This window comes from Schistocerca nitens, chromosome 4 (assembly GCF_023898315.1).
Source record: "Schistocerca nitens isolate TAMUIC-IGC-003100 chromosome 4, iqSchNite1.1, whole genome shotgun sequence".
In the NCBI taxonomy this organism is placed as follows: Eukaryota; Metazoa; Arthropoda; class Insecta; order Orthoptera; family Acrididae; genus Schistocerca; species Schistocerca nitens.
This window is the reverse complement of record NC_064617.1, coordinates 741,863,670-741,889,940: the sequence shown is the minus strand read 5'-3', so window position 1 is coordinate 741,889,940 and position 26,271 is coordinate 741,863,670. Positions and strand designations below refer to the sequence as shown.

Below are 26,271 nucleotides of genomic sequence, written 5' to 3'. Positions count from 1 at the left end.
CACTCCTGGAAATTGAAATAAGAACACCGTGAATTCATTGTCCCAGGAAGGGGAAACTTTATTGACACATTCCTGGGGTCAGATACATCACATGATCACACTGACAGAACCACAGGCACATAGACACAGGCAACAGAGCATGCACAATGTCGGCACTAGTACAGTGTATATGCACCTTTCGCAGCAATGCAGGCTGCTATTCTCCCATGGAGACGATCGTAGAGATGCTGGATGTAGTCCTGTGGAACGGCTTGCCATGCCATTTCCACCTGGCGCCTCAGTTGGACCAGCGTTCGTGCTGGACGTGCAGACCGCGTGAGACGACGCTTCATCCAGTCCCAAACATGCTCAATGGGGGACAGATCCGGAGATCTTGCTGGCCAGGGTAGTTGACTTACACCTTCTAGAGCACGTTGGGTGGCACGGGATACATGCGGACGTGCATTGTCCTGTTGGAACAGCAAGTTCCCTTGCCGGTCTAGGAATGGTAGAACGATGGGTTCGATGACGGTTTGGATGTACCGTGCACTATTCAGTGTCCCCTCGACGATCACCAGTGGTGTACGGCCAGTGTAGGAGATCGCTCCCCACACCATGGTGCCGGGTGTTGGCCCTGTGTGCCTCGGTCGTATGCAGTCCTGATAGTGGCGCTCACCTGCACGGCGCCAAACACGCATACGACCATCATTGGCACCAAGGCAGAAGCGACTCTCATCGCTGAAGACGACACGTCTCCATTCGTCCCTCCATTCACGCCTGTCGCGACACCACTGGAGGCGGGCTGCATGATGTTGGGGCGTGAGCGGAAGACGGCCTAACGGTGTGCAGGACCGTAGCCCAGATTCATGGAGACGGTTGCGAATGGTCCTCGCCGATACCCCAGGAGCAACAGTGTCCCTAATTTGCTGGGAAGTGGCGGTGCGGTCCCCTACGGCACTGCGTAGGATCCTACGGTCTTGGCGTGCATCCGTGCGTCGCTGCGGTCCGGCCCCAGGTCGACGGGCACGTGCACCTTCCGCCGACCACTGGCGACAACATCGATGTACTGTGGAGACCTCACGCCCCACGTGTTGAGCAATTCGGCGGTACGTCCACCCGGCCTCCCGCATGCCCACTATACGCCCTCGCTCAAAGTCCGTCAACTGCACATACGGTTCACGTCCACGCTGTCGCGGCATGCTACCAGTGTTAAAGACTGCGATGGAGCTCCGTATGCCACGGCAAACTGGCTGACACTGACGGCGGCGGTGCACAAATGCTGCGCAGCTAGCGCCATTCGACGGCCAACACCGCGGTTCCTGGTGTGTCCGCTGTGCCGTGCGTGTGATCATTGCTTGTACAGCCCTCTCGCAGTGTCCGGAGCAAGTATGGTGGGTCTGACACACCGGTGTCAATGTGTTCTTTTTTCCATTTCCAGGAGTCTATATTAAAGATATATTTTATACGCTACCTGTACAGGCATGATAAGCTGCCGAGCCCTCAAACCCAAGGTAACTAGGTGACGGTATCTCTAATTCATATCTGTGTACTTTCTAATTATCTTGTATTTATCCTCCTTAAATTCAAGACTCATGTTATTTTAGAAAATATCTCTGAATTTATAACATGCTATAAAGTGATAATATGTCATAAACTCTTTTCTATCTTCCTAAATTTGTATTTTATGTCCATGGATCTTTAATTTTAAAGATTTTCATTTCTTAATTACTTTTAAGTCTATAAGTATCTTAAGCGGCAACATTTTTAATCCTTATTATAAATAAGAACATTCTGTACATGTACAATTTCATGTTGTTAAAATATGACCTGTCTTAGAAAGAAGGTGCCAGGTCATTCGTAGATGACATCAAACAAAAAATAAATAAATAAATAAATAAATAAATAAAATAAAATAAAACAAAATAAAATAAATTGTACATTTCTAACTGCAGCCATCACGTGTGCGATCAGTCTGTTACATCTACATATACATCTACAAAAAAATTTCGCGAGGCGCTCTATGTTGCGCCGGACGTAGGGGCCTAGCGGTTCTAGGCGCTTCAGTCCGGAACCGGATGACCGCTATGGTCACAGGTTCGAATCCTGCCAGGCATGGATGTGTGTGATGTCCTTAGGTTAGTTAGGCTTAAGTAGTTCTAAGTTCTAGGGGCCTGATGACCTCAGATGTTAAGTCCCACAGTGCTCAGAGCCATTTGAACCATTTGCACCCTATGTTGCATGGCGGAGGGTACTTGAAACATCGTAAGTCATAACGTTTCCAACTCCATCTGCAAATAGAGCGAGGGAGTACCAACATGCCCAAATTTCTCTTACTTTAGAGTTCTAAACTTTTGCGTGTCAAGCGTTTCTTCACTCCACCTAAAGCAGACCTTCCGTGTACTGGACGCAGACCGAGCGAGGTGGCGCAGCGGTTAGCACACTGGATTCGGGACGACGTTTCAGATTCTCGTCAGGCCATCCGGATTTAGGTTTTCTGTGTTATCCCTAAATTTCTCCAGGGAAAATCCGGGATGGTTCTTTTGAAAAGGGCACAACCGATTTCGTTCCCCATCCTCTCTTAAATCCGAGCTTGTGCTCCGTCAGGACGTTAAACTCTTATTTTTCTCCCTTCGCTTACTGTGCACAGGGCTACGACACGCTAGTAGGTGAGCGCGGGGCCCAGCTGTCGGGCGGCCAGAAGCAGCGCATCGCCATCGCCAGGGCGCTGGTGCGCCGCCCCAAGATCCTGCTGCTGGACGAGGCCACCTCTGCTCTGGACACCGGCAGCGAGGCTAAGGTGCAGGCAGCGCTAGACAAGGTGAGCGGCGAGCAACTCACGTCCACGTCTAATACGGTTACCACGTTACCTCCACATACTTTGGTTTAAGACGCACACACACATACACAGTCGTTACTTGGTGCAAGAGATGACATATACTTCACTGACATATTGGATACCATTTCACGAAATTAAAAGCGCATATAACTTGACTTTATACACCGTTACGAAACTGTTTTTTGATTAATTTTCATACCTGAAGATGCAAATAAATTTCTGAAGCCAGTAATACGAATATTTTAGTTTTACATCCTCTATTACCGCTCGCATTTAAGCCTGCATTTGTCATCTTCTAGCCGAGCGGTTCGAGGCGCTTCAGTCTGGAACCGTGCGACCGCTACGGTCGCAGGTTCGAATCCTGCCTCGGGCATGGATGTGTGTGATGTCCTTAGGTTAGTTAGGTTTAAGTAGTTCTAAGTTCTAGGGGACTCATGACCTGAGATGTCAACTCCCATAGTGCTCAGAGCCATTTGAACCATGAGAGGTGGCATGAGCCCCCTCTCATATTTCTATCTTACGATTCTCCTCTCTAGTTGCATGCGGTGGAGGGTTGCTTTTCCTTAACACGCGTACTTCCCACGCAGCGTCTCTCGTCACCCGGGTGTGCCGGTGACAGGCGGGCTCTGTGGAACTGGAGAGAGTTAAGCCGACGTGTGTGAGGCAGTCGAGTGAATGCTTTTCAGACGCCGACATTGTCAAGAGACACGCCCGCTGGGGTGTGAAGTAGCGGCTGGGCTAGAGGTTCCGTTACTTCAGAGAAACTTTGCGAAAACACTTTCTGGCGGGCTACCAGCGAGGCGTGGGAATGACTTGTGTACCCACGCAGTTGTGGCGGGAAAATTCCCGCACTTTCTGCAAAATCAGCACAGAAATTGGCGCCAAGAATCTCCATTGGTGGAATGGTAGTGCTCCGGCAATGGAGTGGAATTTCCGCCGGTTTTCGAGTTGCTGATTGGAACGTAACCACGGCCACTGTCGTGGGGGCGGGAATGTTCGGTGTTCGGCCTGTACGGGTGCTCTGGGTAGTCGGCAGTCGCCTTTCGGTCGAGGACGTCGGAGCAACCAGCCCTCGCCTGCGGTACGCCAGATCGTGTTCTGGGAGATAAGAAGACTGTTGGTAATGTACGTCCGCAGCACCGGCAGATAGGGATTTTCCTAGGTGATAATCAGAGCTCAGCAGAGCGCGCCTGTTCATCCTTTTCTAACTTTGTTCAGTTTCGAGTAGCAGCAATTACTATTGGGTTAGCTGTGTGTCTCTCTCTTGAGATTTGAGTGGAAAGGAATTGGCTCCACATACCACTTCGTCTTAAACCTCACGATCTAAGTTAGGGACAACTTCACCTTTACTGTGTTTGTATGAATCTCCAATTTTAGCCAATTTGATGTTTTATATTTCCTGTGTCTCTTTTACTATTCTGCGTTTAATCTTAATAAATCATATTGTTATTTTGGACAGAACTTTCTTTCTGTTAATCAATAGAGCAACCCTATCATTCCTCACTATGCTAATGAAACCTTTGTTTATTTAACTTATTTATCAAATTAAATTATTGCAGGTGCCAAACTCTCTTCTACTCCACTAGCAGGGTTGATTAGAGTCAGTTCGCGTATTTGTTTTATCCTTGTGCAACAGCAAAAGTCGGAGTTAGAATAGGGGGGGCTTAGAGCATGATTTACACATGTGGATTCTAGTAGAATTTAGTGATAAATACACTACTAGCCCCGGCACCTCGCAACCATTTTGTCATCTTCTAAAATTTTTGGACCTTACTATTCATAATTCACTTGACCAGTATATCCTGCCACATTTCTCTACCTTGACATAATCAAGTTAAATCTATATATAAAAGGCTTGTGTGTATATACTGACAGATTTTTCTCCATAACCACCCATTGCCACCAACTAGTGGATGCGGTAGTAGAAAGCCCTTGGTCTCGTGCTGTTAGTAAGGGAGTTTAGTCGCGGTACGTGGTAGTGGGTGAGTGTGGCTAACAAAAATTCGCGAAATACAGGGAAATAAATACTCTCAGGAGAAGCTGTATATCCTTTGACTTACGAAACGCTGTATGGGTGAAACGCTGCCCCATGAATGAAACAATAAAAATATTTTTACACGTGCGGTAAAGCTCCTAAGTAATATATTATTTAACTTTCCCTAAGAGTATTTAATGATCCACATTTCGTGGATATTTTGCACATCACACTCTCGCACTTCCGCGCATCGCACCCAAGCTACCTTCCTAACATGATAATTTAATTAATAATATCCTTAATGAGGTATGTGTATGTATGCATGGTGCTCTCCTCCCGTGCCATATATCCTGACCCTCGTAACGCCGGGTTTCTCAGTAAGGTATTATGTAAACGTTAATAACGTCGCATGGTTCCATCTGATAATGTATGAGCCCTAAAATAACCAACCCATACCTTCTATATAATCCTAATATTGTCCATTTTTTTATTTATTGGCTTCTGGTTACTCAAGCCGAGCACTCGTCAACAATACATTGCCACAAATTCATCGCTGAACACATTCATCGTACCCAACATTACTAGGGCAAGAAGAAAATTTCTTGACTAAGCACGAAAACTGAGTTAAAATCAATTAAAAATTACATTTGATATCTGTAGCAAGTCAAGTGGCAACCACTGTGTCAAACAGTATACTTTACACGATTTCTTTCTAGTACAGCTTCAGGCACTTTGGTCACATGCCCCACCTAGAATACTGTGTTGATGTAACTCGCTGTGTTTTCTGAATGGAAATTACTCCAAATTTGATGGAAGTCTGTGTGCAAATTACTCCTTCTGTTATAATAATTATGATGTGGGAAATTAAATTCGAACAAAGTCGGACTTATCTTGGAGGTGGTCCACTCGGAAGATGACAGAAACTGCTATAACAGATGAAAAACAGAGGGAGTATACCATCTCTAATTACAAGTGTCGTAAATAACTGCGGTACGGAATGATCCACATTTCGTGGATATTTTGCACATCACACTCTCGCACTTCCGCGCATCGCACCCAAGCTACCTTCCTAACATGATAATTTAATTAATAATATCCTTAATGAGATATGTGTATCTACGTCAGAGAAAGAATACAGAATGTTTTACAAGAGCATCGTCCAGAATCCTCTCATATACTTTCTTGATTGTTCATCTGCTCTCGTAGCTTTTGACATTTTTTCGTAATCAACTTCAATATCAGTATGACCACGCTACAGTTCACAATCCTCTTTCCTAACGGTTAAAAATGAAGAAACTTTCACATATAAGCTCTCAGAATCTATGGATGAATGTACATTGGTAATAAAGCATCCAAAACAGTGCCATGACTGCATGGTGTTCCACTTCACGCTGCTCTGCTCGGTATTGTACAGTTCCACGTACATCACTTAGCACGTCGATAGTGCAGTGAGTATACGTGAGCAACTGAGAACTCCAAGTCACATAGTAGTACAATCTGAATGCATGAGTGTAATTTGCATAAGAACAAAAATAAATTGTATCGAAGTCCACTTCAGTATGCTCACCGGAAGTCAGAAAACAGTAGGCTGCATAGTAGTTGTAAGTAAAAAAAAAAATACATTTCAGGCCATCGGGGGGCGAACGACGATCATTGTAGCACATCGGTTGTCTACGGTACGCAATGCGGACAGGATCGTTGTTCTGTCTGGAGGAGTCGTTGTCGAGGAGGGAAGCCACGACCAGCTGATGGCGCTCAACAGCCATTACCACGCGCTCGTCACTACTCAACTGAAGACTAACGAAACCGGCGAACGCATAGGTAAGTACCCTGAATTGTTATATATAACACGAAATATTTTGAACACGACAATTGTACACAACTGTGAAATGCTGCTTTCGGAATTATCGTGTTCTTGAACGACAACACTACAACCCAGAGTTAGTTCGATCGCGTCCTTGTGGTAGAGGAAACTTCATCACTCGAGTTTGATGATCCATCCGAAAAGGAAGGGGAGGCATTTCTAATCCTTCGACTGTTCATATTATCTCAGTTTAAATTATCGACATTTTTATAGGACACAGCATTAGACACACAATTGTCAGCGTTGCAGCCACCGAAAGGAGCGTGAAATTTGTTTGCTACTTTGATCCTATCAGAGAGGAATAGGAAAAGAGGAAAAGCTTTCATCTTTTTCCTTTTACTACTGCTATCAGCATCAATAAATATACTCTACAGCAAACAGTTACGTTCAGACATAACATTCAGAGTAACTAACCTTTGCTTCAGACCTTACTATTTATTTTGTGGTGAATACGAAACTTCACTTTGACTTCCTAAAAGTAACTGACGTTGCTTATTTTTGCGCACGAAGCATACACTAACGAGTCAAAGTCTTATGAACAGTTTTTTAATTGCGCGTTGGTTTACCTTTGGAACACAATATATCAGCAATTCTGCGTGGTGCGCATTCGACAAGATTCAAATGGCTCTGAGCACAATGGGACTTAACTTCTGAGGTCATCAGTCCCCTAGAACTTAGAACTACTTAAACCTAACTAACCTAAGGACATCACACACATCCATGCCCGAGGCAGGATTCGAACATGCGACCGTAGCGGTCGCGCGGTTCCAGACTGTAGCGCCTAGAACCGCTCGGCCACTTTGGCCGGCGGATTCGACAAGAGCTTGGTAAAGCTTCCGAAGGTATACGACGTCAGATGCCTACATGCAGGTGATGCCATTCCCGTTAATTAATGGTCGCGGGTTCGTAGGAGTGGAGGCGGCGTTGAATAGCGTCCCAAATGAGTCCCCTCAACTTGAGATTAGGCGAATTCGGCGGCCAAGAAATCAACGTGAATTCCCTACCTTACTGTTAAATTACTCAGATTAGTGAAGCACGATTCTGACCTGCTGAAAGACGGAAGCTCTGTCGGGGAAGACATCAAGTATGTAGAGGTAAAAGTCGCAGGCCACAGGTGTCACGGTGCCTAAATTGCTACCACATGTCCCTTGGATAATACTGGCACCGCAGACTTGCGTGCGTGCTGCGATACATGTTCGAAACAGCCTTCATCTGAATGATGTATCTGTACAAGACCACTTACCTGGCGTAACAAGAAACGTGTTAACGATATAGCAAGCGAGCAGCCGCCAGTCTTCACCTTTTGCGAGATGCTGGTTATCAGATGCTCAGCCATAACAACGTGTCCTTTGTCAGTCTTTTATGTCATTGAATTTGTGGGATCCTGCCCACTCGTCTAATATAGGGTGTCTAGGAAGCCGTTTTCTCGGATAGCCAGACAACAATTCAAGCAGATCTTATTAATGGAGTTTATTACAATAAATTAAATTGACAATGTTTAACTTGTGTATGTACAAGATGGGTCGCAAGCAAATGGCGACATGCAAGTAATGTCCTTCGATATATACAATTTCCATGCAAGAAATTAATATAGATCTCAAGTCACGGCTAAATCGTTTAGATCACGGCTCGTCTTCTAGTGTCTGTCTTCTCATGCGGCTCTTCTAGTGCGGCCGAGGCTATCTGGAGAGGCGCTTATATTCTCTTCGCATAGGTGCTGCTGCTGTCGTGGTGTCGTCCTAGTCAGCGTTCTGTTGGATGACGTCGTCTCAAAGCCTTCTCTGCTGTTACGTTTCGGGCAAACGTTACACCGGAACATAATTTCTCCATATGCGACCCTTATCGTCGCTAGAATGATACCGCATTCTCGCAAGCACTCGAAACGCAGGCCTACATAGATCGGATTCAGTGCTGGCCACTCAATCTATTCCTTCAAATCTTGCGTCGGACAGTTGTGATTTGTTCTTGACTTGTTGAAGTGTCCTCTGGGTTGAATGGATCTGTTGGTCTTCATCTTTTCGAGCGGCGGTTAACTGCAATGACGGGAGAAGCGATTCCCGATTGTGCTGGAGGTAGAGTGCGCAGAAATGCACCATCGCCCTACACTCATCGTCCCGGATGTGCGGTAGCGAAATCAGATGCTTATCCACAATCACCTTCAAGGTATTTTCCCGTGCTGGACCATTGGGTATGGACGAGCCGGCTAGTTAGGAGGCAGCTTCCTTCTCTTGAAATCGTGCGCCTGACTAAGCGGCACTGAAGTCGCCATTTCGTGAACCAAGTTAGAGATGGCGACCTAGCATCAGCGCTGTGTCATCGGCGTACAAACCGGCCATCACCTTCTGAAACTCGGATGAGTAACATGAGTGCTCAAAGGGCCGAACACCGACCCCTGCTCGACCCCTGTACGTGAAGGCCAGGACGCGCAGCATTGCCGCGTGCTCGAGGGCGTCTTGTCACGGTCCGCGCGGCTCCCCCTCCTTGGAGGTTCCAGTCCTCCCTCGGGCATGGGTGTGTGTGTTGTCCATAGCGTAAGTTAGTTTAAATTACATTAAGTAGTGTGTAAGTTTAGGGACCGATGACCTAAGCAGTTTGGTCCCATAAGATCGTACCACAAATTTGTTTACATGAAGGCCCATCTGCAGACTTTCCGTCGCCAACATGAACGCGGAACTATCTTCTGGAGAAGTATTAGTGAAGCAAGTGATGCCAACACCCTGTGTACAGAAGATCTGATCACAAGACCGCAGTACAAGACGGAACCCAACGCCAAGGAGTACGGCACCAAAGTACTAGCGAAGCTCCAGGGCTCTCAGAGTCTGCGCCACCAGTAACCGCAGCTATGATGTCATGGAATGGCCCCTCCGGAAGCCAAACTGTTCATTCCCTATGAGGCCTTCCACAGAATCGTGATCGAGGAGATGCCTGGCGTGCAGCCTCTCGGAAATTTCGAGAAAGGGTGGGGAGGTTGGGAGGGGGCAGCTGGGAAGAGCAGGGTGACCGGCCGATAATTCTACGCTAGCCGGGGTTACTTGCCGCTCTTTTGGGTTATATCATTTCCACCTGGACGGCAAGACGCTGTTAAAAATGGCTGCCATTCGATGAGCTTCAGGTTCTTTCAGCAGCACGTTGTCGAACCCTTCGTTGTCTTCCACTTTCTTCGGATTGAAGCGCTGAAGCTGTATCCTCATCTTTGGTGCGATCGCGTCATCCTCAGCCCTCGCCATTAGGAATCCAGGTGGCCGCTCCTCCAGACACGTCTTCGTGGTCTATTGGATCGGACACAGGAGTAAAATTGTTTGTACATGCGTCAGCCAAGGCACTAGCCTTTGCTCCTGGCTCTTCTTATTTCGTTAATACTTCTTCGTGAGGCAAACAAAACAGTATTGAAGAATTGATCATACTTGGGTTGTATAAGCGCACCGTTCCTTGGGAAGAGTCCGATAAATCTCAGACTGACATCTGTCTTCACTAAGGCCAGATTCTTACGATAGCTCCTCTTTAAATCGCTACTAGATTCTTGATGATACTGAATGATTGCAGTGATTGAACATAGATCTTATCAGAGAAAAAATGCCGCTATAGGAGCACAAAAAGGCTAACATGCTCCTGTTTTAAAAGACTGATTAAAAAGTGAAGAATCAGCTGCTTCATTCTACCTTCGTCACCATATTTAAAAACTTTCCCAAAAATTTTGGCATGAGCACGTATTCTAGCTCTTTTTAACACGTAGAAAAAACTCACTCTCACAAGCTCCCTTTACTGCAACTCGCTCACACCTACTACTTCATCGCTGCGAGTCGATCATACCCACTGTCATTTACTCATTCACCCCATCTGTTTGCATCTCTATAACTGTCACTGTCCCACTGCCACAGTCTCCGTCGCTGTGTCCTACTGCTATTGTTTCCTCTCACTGTCACTGTCTCCCTCTTCCTCTCTCTTCCTGCTACTATCTCAGCCATTCCCTCCAATTGCTGCTGTATCTTCTCTCTGTTACTCTCTTCCTCGTTGTCACTGCCATAAACTCTTGTGGCTCGTTATCATTGCCGGCCGGAGTGGCCGTGCGGTTCTAGGCGCTACAGTCCGGAGCCGAGCGACCGCTACGGTCGCAGGTTCGAATCCTGCCTCGGGCATGGATGTGTGTCATGTCCTTAGGTTAGTTAGGTTTAATTAGTTCTAAGTTCTAGGCGACTGATGACCTCAGAAGTTAAGTCGCATAGTGCTCAGAGCCATTTCGTTATCATTGCTCTCACCCACTTCCACTTTCTCTTTAGTTTATTCCTGCCCACCGGCAATCATTCTTCATGCTTTTGCTTTCACTGATCTCTTACTTCAACTATATTTCACTGCCATTGTGTCCCTCTCTTTCTCTCACATCGCCATTGACTCCTTCGCTCTTTATGCTCTTCAATCACTGTCTTTTTTCTTTTAATCATAAGTCTTCGGCTGGTTTGATGCGGCTCGCCACGAATTACTCCCCTGTGCCGATATCTTCATGTCAGACCAGAACTTGCAAACTACGTCCTCAATTATTTGCTGGATGTATTCCAATATTCGTCTTCATCTAGAGCTTTTGCCCTCTATAGCTCCCTCTATTACCATGGATGTCATTCACTGATGTCTTAACAGACGTCCTGTCATCCTGTCCCTTCGCCTTAACAGTGTTTTCCATACACTCCTTTCCTTTCAGATTCTGCACAGAATCTCCTCATTCCTTACCTTATCAGTCCATCTAATTTTCAATATTTTTCTGCAACACCATATCTCAAATGCTTCGATTCTCTTCTGTTCGTATTTTCTCACAGTCAATGCTTCACCACCATACAAATTTCTTCCTCAAACTGCGGCCTATGTTTTTCCGCGCGGCATGGCCGCGTGGTTTGAGGCGCCATGACATGGACTGCGTGCCTCTCCCAGCGGAGGTCCGAGTCCTCCCTCGGGCATGGGTGTGTGTGTGGTTCTTAGCATAAGTTAGATTAAGTCAGTAGTGTGTAAGTCTAGGGTCCGATGACCTCAGCAGTTTGGTCCCTTAGGAATTCACACACACACTTTTTACGGCCTATGTTTGATAATAGTAGGCATCTCTTGGCCAGAAGTGCCTTTTTTTCCAATGCTAGTCTAGTTTTGACGTCCTCCATGCTCCGTCGGTCATCGGTTATTTTGCTGCCTAGGTAGCAGAATTCCTTAATTTCATCTACTTCATGACCATCAGTAATGATGTTAACTTCTTGCTGTTCTCATTTCTGGTACTTCTCATTACTTTCGTTTTTCTACCATTTGTTCTCAGTCCATATTCTGTACTCGTTAGACTGTTCGTTCCGTTCAGGAGATCATGTAATTGTTCTTCACTTTCACTCAGGATAGCAATCTCATCAGTGAATCGTATCATCGACGTCCTTTAGTCTTGAATTTTAATTCCACTCCTGTACCTTCCTTTTATTTCCATAATTGTTTCTTCGATGTATAGATTGAACAGTATGGGCGAAAGACTATATCCCTGTCTTATACCCTTTTTAATCCGAGCACTGTGTTCTTGTACTTCCTGTACGCCCACTCTTATTATTCCCTCTTGGTTCTTGTGCATATTGTGTATTACCCCTCTATCCCTATATTTGACCCCTATTTTTCTCAGAATTCCAATATCTTGCACCATTTTGCGTTGTCGGACGCTTTTTCTAAGTCTAAAAATTGTATGAACGTGTCTTGACTTTTTTTAGCGTTGCTTTCATTGTCAGCCACAACGTCAGAATTGTTCTGTCGTGCCTTTACCTTTTCTAAAGCCAAATTGATCGTGATCTAACGTTTCCTCAATTTTCTTTTCCATTTTTCTGTATGTTATTCTTATAAGTAACTTTGATGCATGAGCTGTTAAGCTGATTGTGCGATAATTTCCGCACTTGCCAGCTCTTGCAGGCTTCGGAATTGTGTGGATGATATTTTTACGAAAGTCACATGGTATGTCGCCAGACTCATACATTCTACTCACCAACATGAATAGTCGTTTCGTTGCCACTTCCCAAAACGATTTTAGAAATTTTGATGTAATGTTATTTATTCCTTCTGTCTTATTTGACCTTAAGTCCTCCAAAACTCTTTTAAATTTTTATTCTAACACTGGATCACCTATCACTTCTACATCGACTCCTGTTTCTTCTTCCAACACATCAAACCAATCTTCCTCCCCACAGAGGACTTCAGTGCACTTTTTCCATCCATCCGCTCTCTCCTCTGCATTTAACAGTGGAATTTCCGTCGCACTCTTAATGATAACACCCTTGCTTTTAATTTCAGCGAAGGTTGTTTCGACATTGCTATATGCTGGGTCAGCCCTTCCGACAATAATTTTTTTTTTTCGATTTCTTCACATTTTTCTTGCAGCCATTTCGTCTTAGCTTCCCTGCACTCCCTATTTATTTCATTCCTTAGCGGCTTGTACATTTGGATCCCTGAATTTCCCTGAACATTTTTGTATTTCCTTATCTTCCAGTATTTATGACAACCACTGTCTCCTCTCTGAGCATAAAAAAGCGTGAATATGTATACATGTCAAAAATTTTTGGGATGTTTCGAAAGTGTTGAGAAAGGTAGAATGGATTGCTGGTACCCTACTTTTGAATTAGTGTCTTTTAATTTAAAGAAGCAAACACAATTTTTTTTAAAGTGCAGTACCGCTTCTTAGGTAGATAGTCTACTATGTTTAATCCACTGCATCACTTATTTCTACGCTTATTCGTTCCAATAAGATGTGTAAAAACGAACATAATACCAGATTGTAAGAATGCATAATTTCGCGGCGATATGAATCTCCTCGGGCTTCCAGCCACACCAGGTGGTTAAAATTCCACAAGCTGTCGATAGAGCTCTCCTCGACCAATGTCAGCTGCTAAGTGACTGCCATGTCGCCGTGGTCTCGCCGTTACACAGCCGCGGTGCTGGCTGTGACGTCACTAGTGTGCCTTCCCCACCAGATGTAATATATTCATCCCGTGTCCGCCACCGCCACTTCACGCTATGGCCGAGTCCCAGGCTGCATTGAGCTGCAAACCGCCGTCATTATTAATGGTGTTACAGGATATTTTTATTTGTATCGCTTCTTTTACAATGCTATCCGAGAATCTCTTCGCCTTGATAACGACAGACCTTTCAAAAAAATCAGTCGCGACGGAACAAGCGGCCGGCCGTTATGACCGAGCGGTTCTAGGCGCTTGAGTCCGGAACCGCGCTGCTGCTACGGTCGCAGGTTCGAATCCTGCCTCGGGCTTGGATGTGTGTGATGTCCTTAGGTTAGTTAGGTTTAAGTAGTTCTAAGTCTAGGGGAGTGATGACCTCAGGTGTTAAGTCCCATAGTGCTCACAGCGATTTGAACCATTTTGAACAGAACACGCTTTAGAAAATCGACAATGAATTTTTCTCTGCCTCGTGATGACTGGGTGTTGTGTGATGTCCTTAGGTTAGTTAGGTTTAAGTAGTTCTAAGTTGTAGGGAATGATGACCATAGATGTTAAGTCCCCTAGTGCTCAGAGCCATTTGAACCATTTTTTTTACAACGAATTCTATTCGACGAAACGTCTGTCCTTATGACGACGTGAGGATTTTGGAATAGCCGTTATAAAAGAAGCCATATAAATACAAATGTCTAAAAACACCATCAGCAAGGACGGCGTTTTGCATCTCAGCACAGCCTGGGACCCGGCCATCGCGAGTTTGACGCGGGCGTAGCGGACGCTAGACGAAAATATTTGGCGAGGAAGAGAGCGACGTCATAGCCGGGAGCACGGCTATATAACTCCTCCACGGAGACACAACATTCATTTTGCTACTTGACGATGGCCGTGGAGAACTCGTGGAAAGCTCTTGGGATTTTAACCAGCTGACACGGCTGGAAGCCCGAGAAAATTTTATACCAATATCTGTTTAAACCATGCTTTCGGAATACATGTTCCCTGTATTTCGGTTAAATAGAATATTTCCTCTTCGCATTATAACTTATACCATTCAATTAACCTGTTGCGTAGAAATCTGTAAGGGACTTGCGTTCGTTTGTGTAGTCAGCTGCGCTGGCCGGAGTGGCCGAGTGGTTCTAGGCGCTACAGTCTGGAACTACGCGACCGTTAAGGTCGCAGGTTCGAATCCTGCCTCGGGCATGGATGTGTGTGATGTCCTTAGGTTAGTTAGGTTTAAGTAGTTCTAAGTTCTAGGGGACTGATGACCACAGCAATTAAGTCCCATAGTGCTCAGAGCCATTTGATATTTTGTAGTCAGCTGCGTTATATGTGTGTAGGAGACGACCGGCCGGTCCTGGAGAGGCTGCAGAGTGAACGCAGCGACACGTCCTCCGTGGTGGGCGACAGGGTGGCTGCAGATGACGTGGTGGAGGATGCAGAAGACGAGGAGGAGGCGGTGGCGGTGGGCCACGCGGGCGTGCTGCCCGTGCTGCGCCTCAGCGCCCCGGAGTGGCGCCTGCTGGCCACGGGGACGCTCAGCGCGCTCGTCGTGGGCGTCAGCTTCCCCACCTTCAGCATGTTCTACGGGGACGTCATCGGGGTGAGTGCTGAGTCAGTTTGCAGGAGGACCTTGTGAACTGGCCCCCTTCTTCTCCATGCTTGAACGTCGGTGGCCGGGCATGAATTTCTCAAAGCAGTACATTGCAGTTTTAAAGAATAAATTAAAAATATGGTCGAAAAATTTGCCTTTCAAGACGAGACTTCCAAGCGCATTAAGCATCAAATATTTCTATTCCATTAACATAGTCACCGCTAGGTCAGTGTGTTGTCATTAGTTCTTGTAATAGTGAAGTCGATGGTTCAATTCTTGTTATTACCAAATTTAAAAAAAGTTATTTCAATTGTACATTTAGTGTTACATGGAAATGTTAATTTCAAATATTGATTAACACTTACTTCACAAAAGTGGCGTCTTTTTATTTTTAACTAGCTGTACCCAGCGGCTCTTTCTGTGGCTTACTCTGATTAAATGGGAAAGAAAGAAAAGATTACGCACACGTTTCTAATATGTATGGGAACTGGACATACACCTTAATCACCTTCTATTTTTTTTAATGTCCATCTTCCCCTTTCTTTGTCCGTATGCTCCTTTTTCCTCCTCCCTCTGTCCATCACCTGCTCCCTCGCCTCTCTCTGCCTATATTTTACTCCCCTCCCCCTCTCTCCATCTCCTCCTGCCTTCTCTTTGTCCCCTCCTCTCAGTCCATCACGTCCTCCTCCCTTCCTCTGTCCATCTTTTCCTCCGCCGCCCCCTCTCTCTCCGTCTCCTTCTGCCCTATCTCTCTGTCCGTCAGTTTATTTTATTTTATTGCAAATTCAAGTTATGTTGTAGTATTCTTCTCATATTAAACCATAAATACAGCGTCCCTGTTTGCTAGCATAATTTCAAATCGTTCAAATGGCTCTGAGCACTATGGGACTTAACATCTGAGCCATCAGTCCCCTCGACTTAGAACTATTTAAACCTAACTAACCTAAGGACTTCACACACATCCATGCCCGAGGCAGGATTCGAACCTGCGAGCCAGCCGCTGTGGCCGAGTGGTACTACGCGCTTCAGTCCTGAACCGCGCTAGCTGCTACGGTCGCAGGTTCGAATCTTGCCTCGGGCATGGATGCGTGTAACGTCCTTAGATTAATTAGGTTTAAGTAGTTCTATGTCTAGGGGACTGATGACCTCAGATGTTAAGTCCCATTGTCCTCAGTGCCATTTTCGGACCTGCGACCGTAGCAGCAGCGCGGTTCCGGACTGAAGCGCCTAGAACCGCTAGGCCACAAAGGCTGGCCTAACAACATTTCATTACATATATTGCTACAAGGTATATAGTCAGTATGTGTCTAAACGTTTCTTAACGTAAAGCGTAAAAATTTGAAGTAAATTGGATATGTAAATTTTGATATTTTTCGTAACAATGTTTCCCTTTATATACAGGGTGTTTCAAAAATGACCGGTATATTTGAAACGGCAATAAAAACTAAACGAGCAGCGATAGAAATACACCGTTTGTTGCAATATGCTTGGGACAACAGTACATTTTCAGGCAGACAAACTTTCGAAATTACAGTAGTTACAATTTTCAACAACAGATGGCGCTGCAAGTGATGTGAAAGATATAGAAGACAACGCAGTCTGTGGGTGCGCCATTCTGTACGTCGTCTTGCTGCTGTAAGCGTGTGCTGTTCACAACGTGCAAGTGTGCTGTAGACAACATGGTTTATTCCTTAGAACAGAGGATTTTTCTGGTGTTGGAATTCCACCGCCTAGAACACAGTGTTGTTGCAACAAGACAAAGTTTTCAACGGAGGTTTAATGTAACCAAAGGACCGAAAAGCGATACAATAAAGGATCTGTTTGAAAAATTTCAACGGACTGGGAACGTGACGGATGAACGTGCTGGAAAGGTAGGGCGACCGCGTACGGCAACCACAGAGGGCAACGCGCAGCTAGTGCAGCAGGTGATCCAACAGCGGCCTCGGGTTTCCGTTCGCCGTGTTGCAGCTGCGGTCCAAATGACGCCAACGTCCACGTATCGTCTCATGCGCCAGAGTTTACACCTCTATCCATACAAAATTCAAACGCGGCAACCCCTCAGCGCTGCTACCATTGCTGCACGAGAGACATTCGCTAACGATATAGTGCACAGGATTGATGACGGCGATATGCATGTGGGCAGCATTTGGTTTACTGACGAAGCTTATTTTTACCTGGACGGCTTCGTCAATAAACAGAACTGGCGCATATGGGGAACCGAAAAGCCCCATGTTGCAGTCCCATCGTCCCTGCATCCTCAAAAAGTACTGGTCTGGGCCACCATTTCTTCCAAAGGAATCATTGGCCCATTTTTCAGATCCGAAACGATTACTGCATCACGCTATCTGGACATTCTTCGTGAATTTGTGGCGGTACAAACTGCCTTAGACGACACTGCGAACACCTCGTGGTTTATGCAAGATGGTGCCCGGCCACATCGCACGGCCGACGTCTTTAATTTCCTGAATGAATATTTCGACGATCGTGTGATTGCTTTGGGCTATCCGAAACATACAGGAGGCGGCGTGGATTGGCCTCCCTATTCGCCAGACATGAACCCCTGTGACTTCTTTCTGTGCGGACACTTGAAAGACCAGGTGTACCGCCAGAATCCAGAAACAATTGAACAGCTGAAGCAGTACATCTCATCTGCATGTGAAGCCATTCCGCCAGACACGTTGTCAAAGGTTTCGGGTAATTTCATTCAGAGACTACGCCATATTATTGCTACGCATGGTGGATATGTGGAAAATATCGTACTATAGAGTTTCCCAGACCGCAGCGCCATCTGTTGTTGAAAATTGTAACTACTGTAATTTCGAAAGTTTGTCTGCCTGAAAATGTACTGTTGTCCCAAGCATATTGCAACAAACGGTGTATTTCTATCGCTGCTCGTTTAGTTTTTATTGCCGTTTCAAATATACCGGTCATTTTTGAAACACCCTATATATATATATATATATATATATATATATATATATATATATATATATATGTGTGTGTGTGTGTGTGTGTGTGTGTGTGTGTGTGTGTGTGTCTTTATGTAGTAGATGTAGAATTAGATACCTAAGAACACGCCAGAATCGAAATTCAACGTTGTTTCAAAATTGAAAAGCAGTCGGTTAATAACTTTCGGAGACAGACGATTTTGAACAAATTTACATTACATTTTTATTTGTATAGATTAAAATTTGTGTAACAACAAACGAAAATTTAATACAGACATTCGAAATTTCATATTATTAAATGGAAAATAGATGTACATCAATAATAGTGTCTGATCTTCAGAAATTATAAAGTATTTTAGTTTCTATTTGATGTTTTCAAATTTGTAACCCATTTTACTTCCGTGCAGCACGACACCTCCGGCATGTTATTAACGTAAAGACTTACTGTACGCCTGACCCCGCTGTTTGCATTGGACAGCGCCCCATGCCGTAATAAGGATACTGCGCATAGTTTTTAAAACTTTTACAAGGAACATTTACCTGATGGGATATTTTTATGCTGGATATCTCACGTCCCCATCGGTAGGAATTAAATTTCAGAATTAATTTGCAGAGAATAATGTGGCACGGAATGTATCACTATCGAAAATGGCAAGGAATTATGGAATTTACAAGGCACTTTCCAGTCGCTTCTGTGAGGCCGTGCCTGCGATGACGGGCTTGTCCGCTGACCTCCTTCAGAGAAAATTTCAGCCAGCAATGACTAACATTCGCACGCTGACCCTACTTCTTGTAGTCAAGGTATATGAAGACATACATCGTTCCACAAATATACATTGTACAACAGTATAATATTAGGCGCTACTAGGTTCGAGCCTCGTCCATTCTCGAGCACATCGTAGAAACACAGACTTGAATCCGTCACCCTCGTCAAACAGAAATTGAGGGCCATGCGTAGTCGTGCAGGCTGTTTTTATTAGACGAGGATGACGTACTCATATCTGTTGTAGACACACTTGACAAGGAGCAACGCTCGAAACTGGTAGTGCTCAATACACTACTATAATGATAGGAAAAGTATCTCAACATCAAAAGTAATTAATGGAATGTAATGAACTTTCGAGAACACATTTGTCTAGGTAACATATTTAAGTGATCAGAATTGCAAGATCACGTTTTAATTGAAGCGCTAGATATGACGCTGCAAATGTGAAATGCTGGTACATTAATACCCGGTATAACCGCCAGAATGCTGAGCTCAAGCATGCAAACCTTTATGCATTGTGTTGTACAGTTGCTGGATTCAGTTTGTGGGGTGGAGATTCATACCTGATGCACCTGGTCGGTCAACAGAGGGACGGTTAATGCTGTTTGTGGATGACGCTGGAGTTGTCGTCCGATGATGTCCCGTATGTGATAGATTGGAGACAGATCTGCTGATCTAGCAGGCCAAAGAAACGTCTCTGCAGAGCATGTTGGGTTACAACAGCAGTATGTGGGCAACCACCCGCCGGAATACTGTTCATGAATGGCAACAAAACAGGTCAGAACACCAGACAGACGTAGAAACTTCCATTGAGTGTGCGTGGGATAACCATGGGAGTGCTTCTGCTGTCGTACGAAATCAAAGGTATAGGTCCAGTGTGTCTGCTATGGAGACAGGTTGGTTGCAGGTTCTCAGCTGGCTCCTTCTAACTAACACACTGCAGTCACCGAGTCGGAACCAGCTTTCAACAGACCTCTACCCTGTCCCCCAACAAGCTCTCGCTTGACACCTCTGAAGACGCAAATGGCGGTGTCTGGGTGTAAGAGGAGTGCACGCTACAGAGCGTCTAGTTCGGAGCTATCCTTGAAGTAACCGATTTTTAACAGATCATTGTGACACTGTGGTGCCACCTACTGCTCAGATTGCTGCTGCAGATGCGCCAGAGCCATACGACGAACACGACGGTCATCCCTCTCAGAAGTGCCACGTGGCAGTCCGGAGCCAGGTCTTCTTGCGGCCGTATGTTCTCGTGACCACTGCAGCCACCACTCATGCACAGTCGCTGTATTCGTGCCAAGAGTTTCTCAGTATTGCAGAACGAGCTTCCAGCTTATCGTAGCCCTATTACACGGCCTCTTTCGAACTCAGTGAAGTGTTGATAATGCTGTGTAGAAATACGCCTGCCAGCTCCCGTTTATGTAGCACAACTTCTTCTTGGCGTTGCAGTTTTCTCCCGTCAGCGTATTTTAAAATAAAGCCTAGTGGAGAACTGTCTTCATAGTTATCGAGACTGTGGCGCCCTTCCAGTAACAGGAAGACTGACTTCCAGAGAAGAATAGAAACGAATGAATTCTCTGCCACTGATACAGTATTAAATTAGTCTCAGTAAGGGTCTCCAGCTGTGCTTTGACCGACCAGATAGGATTAAAGTTGTCACCACTCCCATATAGCGTTTTAATTATCACCTAAAATAAAATTATGTGGTGTAATTCATGTTTTATACGTTTGCGGGTACGTGTCTGCAACCCTGTTGCTCATTGAAACCACAACACTAAATGGTGCAGGCCAATGATAAAGTCGTGAGTCGTGCAGTAAATTGTTTTCTGCATTTGAAGGGGAACAACGCAGCAACAGTCTACACTGATTTGGTGGAAGTGTATGGCAACAAAGCACTCTCGTTCGACACAGCGATAAGTTGACGCATTCACTAAATGAGGAACGAAGTGGCTGACGACTTTTCTGTGTAGAACACTTAACCGCAGGGGAAATGGTGGCACTGGTGCTCTAAGGATGGCGAATCACAATTGAGGTGGTAACAGAAAAAGTGAAAATGAGTTATGGAATTTATTTACAACTGAGGAATCTTTCTGTCTTTCGCTGCATTAGGTATGGAAATGTTATCTACTGGTGAGACATGAAAATTTGTGCCGGACCGGGACTATGGATGAGAAAACCAACCGGTTAAAACCGATACTGGTGTTTTAGTTCTGAATAACCCATATTTTTCGGTATTTGTTTGGCCTCGGTTATAAAAGGTGTTTCTTCCTAAATTTTTCCACCTTAAGTCGGTAAAAACCGAAAAACCAATGAGCCATAGCATGCAGTATTAAATTCTTTTATTTCAAATAAACATTTTTTAAAGAAACTAGTAATTTTCATTGGTAAAATTTCCATTGGTTTGAAATATAGCGTTACAATAGAAAATGAGAAAAGCAACCAGTGCTATTTCAATAACAACGCCGACAGAAACGAGAAACAAATAACATAAGAAATCGTACAACGTTGCTGAGAGTATAAACTACCTATTACCATCCGACGTGGCCTATTAGATGGTATGCACGTACATGCTGTGTGTTACATTTGTTCCATCTGATCTATATGTCAATTTCTCTCTGTCGTCGTCGAACATCAATTGCGGCAGAGAATGGAGCAGTCCATAGTCTGGAAGCATTTTATGAACTGCTGTATCAATGAAGTACAATGTGCCACTTGCTGTAAAAGCTTAAATACGGGAGGAACCACAACAAACTAGCGATGAGGAGACAACTTAAAAATTAACAGTTCATTAATAATTTACGACAAAAATAGAAAGTAGCGATCTGCTACCTGTATCTACATTATACACCATTATCGATTTGTAGACCTTGAAAACTGACAAATAAACACGATAAATGGAGTTCTTCAACCTCAGTGTCTAGCCTTTAGCACTGACTATTCGTAATTCCCAAACAGTGGTTCGATACTCGGTTACAACATAATTTTTCGCAGAGTTTCAAAAAATTTGTATCAGTTGGAAAATAATGGTGGTTTTTTGCGATATCTGAACACTTATCCGTTTTCGACAAAAGCAGCGAACTGTGGTTGGACTAAGTTTTCTTTTATTTGCCTGTTTATTTAAATGTTTTGATTCTATGAATCTTGAAACTGAGGGGGCGAAAACTTTTCGATTTCTACGCTTACTACAGAAAATAATGGGGATACAAAAACCGAAAATCGGTTATTTCAGAATCCGTTTTTTAGAGAGATTTTAATATTCAGGTTAAAATGGTATTAAAAAACTAATAGCTGAAAACCGGTTGTTTCAGCGATAACCGCCATCTCTAACCGGGACTCGAATTCGGACATCCCTCTTGTCACGAGCGGTCGGCTAAACAACGTGGACTATCCAAGCATGCTTCCAGACCGGCCAGATTTCCATATATCATACTGTCTACGACCCTTTCGTAATACTAACACTGAATACGTTCACTCCATTGAGACCCTGCGTTGGGAGTCCAAGTAAAAGTTGCTAGCGATGGAACGTAGACATTGTGACATACGGAAGAATGTACCCTCTGGCATACATTGATCATTATAATTTTTTTCTGGGAATGGCAGTACTGGAAATGGAATAACCTCCCTCTCTTCAGAATTGCAAGTAATGTCACCTAAACTGTGTAACTGCGACTGTTTAACGCTCTATCCGTAATGATATTTTACTGGTTCAGTACATTAAGTAATTCGTTTCTGTACTTGCGAGAACGGATTTATTACGTTCTGAGTTCCACGAGGCAACGTGTTCATAGAACAGGTATTAGTATAAGCTGTGTAATGCAACGGCGGCCGGCCGGTGTGGCCGAGCGGTTCTAGGCGCTTCACTCTGGAACCGCGCGACCGATACGGTCGCAGGTTCGAATCCTTCCTAGGGCATGGATGTGTGTGATGTCCTTAGGTTAGTTAGGTTTAAGTTGTTCTAAGTTCTAGAGGACTGATGACCTCAGATGTTAAGTCCCATAGTGCTCAGAGCCATTTGAACCATTTTTTGATGCAACGGCAACAGAGCAATTGAAAAATCAATCATTCCGACAGAAGCGTGATCTTTTTGTCACGTAAATGCACTGAAAAACGGCGGTATATATTTTTTGAATAAATGAGAATTTATCGCCACTCAACTTACATGTTCAGCAACTGTAGACGTTTCATTTGACCCAGTCCTTTACATAATGGAGTAATTTAATTCACTATTTTGTGCATTTAAATGTATATCAAGACAGGCGTGCCCCTCTACTGTGCACAAGCCGCCTAACAGATAGTCCGCATTACTTCCATTTGTAATGGCTTTCAAATGCGTTCAGGAGTTCCACCTCTACCACATCGAATAGATGCCAGCTTGTAACTTTTCAAGTAATAAACTTTTTTGTAATATTCCGGTCTGTTTCTGTACATTTACGAGAAATAGGCTACTGCTAGGAGTACTTCTATGATAAGTGCGTTTTTGTTTATTCTCTGAGTACTGTACCATCGACCAGCTGAAATCATAAAAGGAGAATTAGTGCACTGCTTAAATCAAACGCGCTTGTAATTTTATAGTGCTCACCATAAAACTTAAAATGTTTGTGATGTTTGTGATATCAAGTACAGCACAGTTCCTGAAGGCTAATTATTAAGTCATAAATAAAATTAGTACTTGAGAAGGGGATACATTTTGCAGTAAATTTTCTTCGGTGGCTTTTGCGACTCATTTCCCTATTTTCAGGTCCTTTCTCAGCCGGATCCAGTTGTTCTCCGCAGTCAGACGTACTGGTACTGCGCCGTGTTCATCATCATGGCTGTCGTTATGAGCATAAGCTCTTTCTTACAGGTATGTCCCAAATTATACAATGATACTGCGCAAGTGGAGTAGCTAGCGTAACGAAAGGAACCGTAATGAACAGGGTAGTCAGTGATAACTTGTCTATTGTTATATATATATATATATATATATATATATATATATATATATATATATATATATATATATGCCAGCTTGTAACTTTTCAAGTAATAAACGTTTTTGTAATACTCCGATCTGTTTCTGTGCATTTAACAGAAATAAGAGGGAGAGAGAGAGAGTGGCCCAATCACAAGATGTGTTTCAAGGACGTTTGCTTTCTGTTATAGCTGTTTCTGATGGTACGGAAAACTGACTTCGTTTCCTGTAACATTCAGAATAAAATTATGTACCTGGTCTTTAAACTACAAGCTTATGAGACTTAGCAACCTAGTGTGCTACTTTGCGATTCGATATATTTCTGTCAGTTTGTAAATTATTCTGTATTAAAGAGCTAGTAACTGTTTCAACTGTTAAATTAGAGACGAAACAGGTCTTTGAAATCTTCACCCCATACAGCTGAATGACACTGCGTTAACTAAATTTATTTACGCAAAGCAGTTTCTGTGAATAAGTATATACGCTACTGGTAATATTTGTTTTGCACGTTGCAATCCTCCATTAGTAACTAGGAACAATACTCTTCTTACCATATTCGTGTAATTCTCTTCATCTGAACCTTAGTGAAATTTGACCACGAGAACGACGTCCTCTTATGAATAAAGACGTATATCTACGCACTTCATTTGAGTTAAAACTTGAAAATGGCACACTGCTAATGAAACTGCCATTGTGAGTAACAGTTCAGGTGTGAAACGACGTTTCTGAAACTCTTGTTACTGTTCGGACCGTATCGCAAAACTTACATGATGCCCTGGGAAAGCCTCCATCACAGCCACCACCGTGTCGTACTTGTTGCAGATATACACATTCGACGTCGCCGGGGACAGGCTGACTATGCGGCTGCGCAAGCTCACATTTTCGGCGATGCTGCGCCAGGAGATGGCGTGGTTCGACGACAAGAACAACAGCACTGGTGCCCTCTGTACCAGGCTATCCACAGATACTTCAGCCGTGCGAGGGGTAAGCTGCTGTTTCAAAGACCATTACTCAGTTTGCACCATGTAACTCTATATATATATATATATATATATATATATATATATATACATACTCCTGGAAATTGAAATAAGAACACCGTGAATTCATTTTCCCAGGAAGGGGAAACTTTATTGACACATTCCTGGGGTCAGATACATCACATGATCACACTGACAGAACCACAGGCACATAGACACAGGCAACAGAGCATGCACAATGTCGGCACTAGTACAGTGTATATCCACCTTTCGCAGCAATGCAGGCTCCTATTCTCCCATGGAGACGATCGTAGAGATGCTGGATGTAGTCCTGTGGAACGGCTTGCCATGCCATTTCCACCTGGCGCCTCAGTTGGACCAGCGTTCGTGCTGGACGTGCAGACCGCGTGAGACGACGCTTCATCCAGTCCCAAACATGCTCAATGGGGGACAGATCCGGAGATCTTGCTGGCCAGTGTAGTTGACTTACACCTTCTAGAGCACGTTGGGTGGCACGGGATACATGTGGACGTGCATTGTCCTGTTGGAACAGCAAGTTCCCTTGCCGGTCTAGGAATGGTAGAAAGATGGGTTCGATGACGGTTTGGATGTACCGTGCACTATTCAGTGTCCCCTCGACGATCACCAGTGGTGTACGGCCAGTGTAGGAGATCGCTCCCCACACCATGATGCCGGGTGTTGGCCCTGTGTGCCTCGGTCGTATGCAGTCCTGATTGTGGCGCTCACCTGCACGGCGCCAAACACGCATACGACCATCATTGGCACCAAGGCAGAAGCGACTCTCATCGCTGAAGACGACACGTCTCCATTCGTCCCTCCATTCACGCCTGTCGCGACACCACTGGAGGCGGGCTGCACGATGTTGGGGCGTGAGCGGAAGACGGCCTAACGGTGTGCGGGACCGTAGCCCAGCTTCATGGAGACGGTTGCGAATGGTCCTCGCCGATACCCCAGGAGCAACAGTGTCCCTAATTTGCTGGGAAGTGGTGGTGCGGTCCCCTACGGCACTGCGTAGAATCCTACGGTCTTGGCGTGCATCCGTGCGTCGCTGCGGTCCGGTCCCAGGTCGACGGGCACGTGCACCTTCCGCCGACCACTGGCGACAACATCGATGTACTGTGGAGACCTCACGCCCCACGTGTTGAGCAATTCGGCGGTACGTCCACCCGGCCTCCCGCATGCCCACTATACGCCCTCGCTCAAAGTCCATCAACTGCACATACGGTTCACGTCCACGCTGTCGCGGCATGCTACCAGTGTTAAAGACTGCGATGGAGCTCCGTATGCCACGGCAAACTGGCTGACACTGACGGCGGCGGTGCACAAATGCTGCGCAGCTAGCGCCATTCGACGGCCAACACCGCGGTTCCTGGTGTGTCCGCTGTGCCGTGCGTGTGATCATTGCTTGTACAGCCC

General features: G+C 44.9%; 1 protein-coding gene across 1 annotated transcript in view; it reads left to right on the top strand.

The window, feature by feature from the left end:
* The window catches only part of LOC126252985 (ATP-dependent translocase ABCB1-like), a 209,928-nt gene that overhangs the window by 122,743 nt on the left and 60,914 nt on the right, over positions 1-26,271 (top strand). Inside the window, exons 12-16 of the mRNA XM_049954013.1 lie at positions 2,627-2,797; positions 6,419-6,611; positions 14,939-15,201; positions 23,642-23,746; positions 24,677-24,838. Of these exons, the coding sequence (XP_049809970.1) occupies positions 2,627-2,797; positions 6,419-6,611; positions 14,939-15,201; positions 23,642-23,746; positions 24,677-24,838 (894 nt within the window). The remainder of the gene's footprint in view (positions 1-2,626; positions 2,798-6,418; positions 6,612-14,938; positions 15,202-23,641; positions 23,747-24,676; positions 24,839-26,271) is intronic.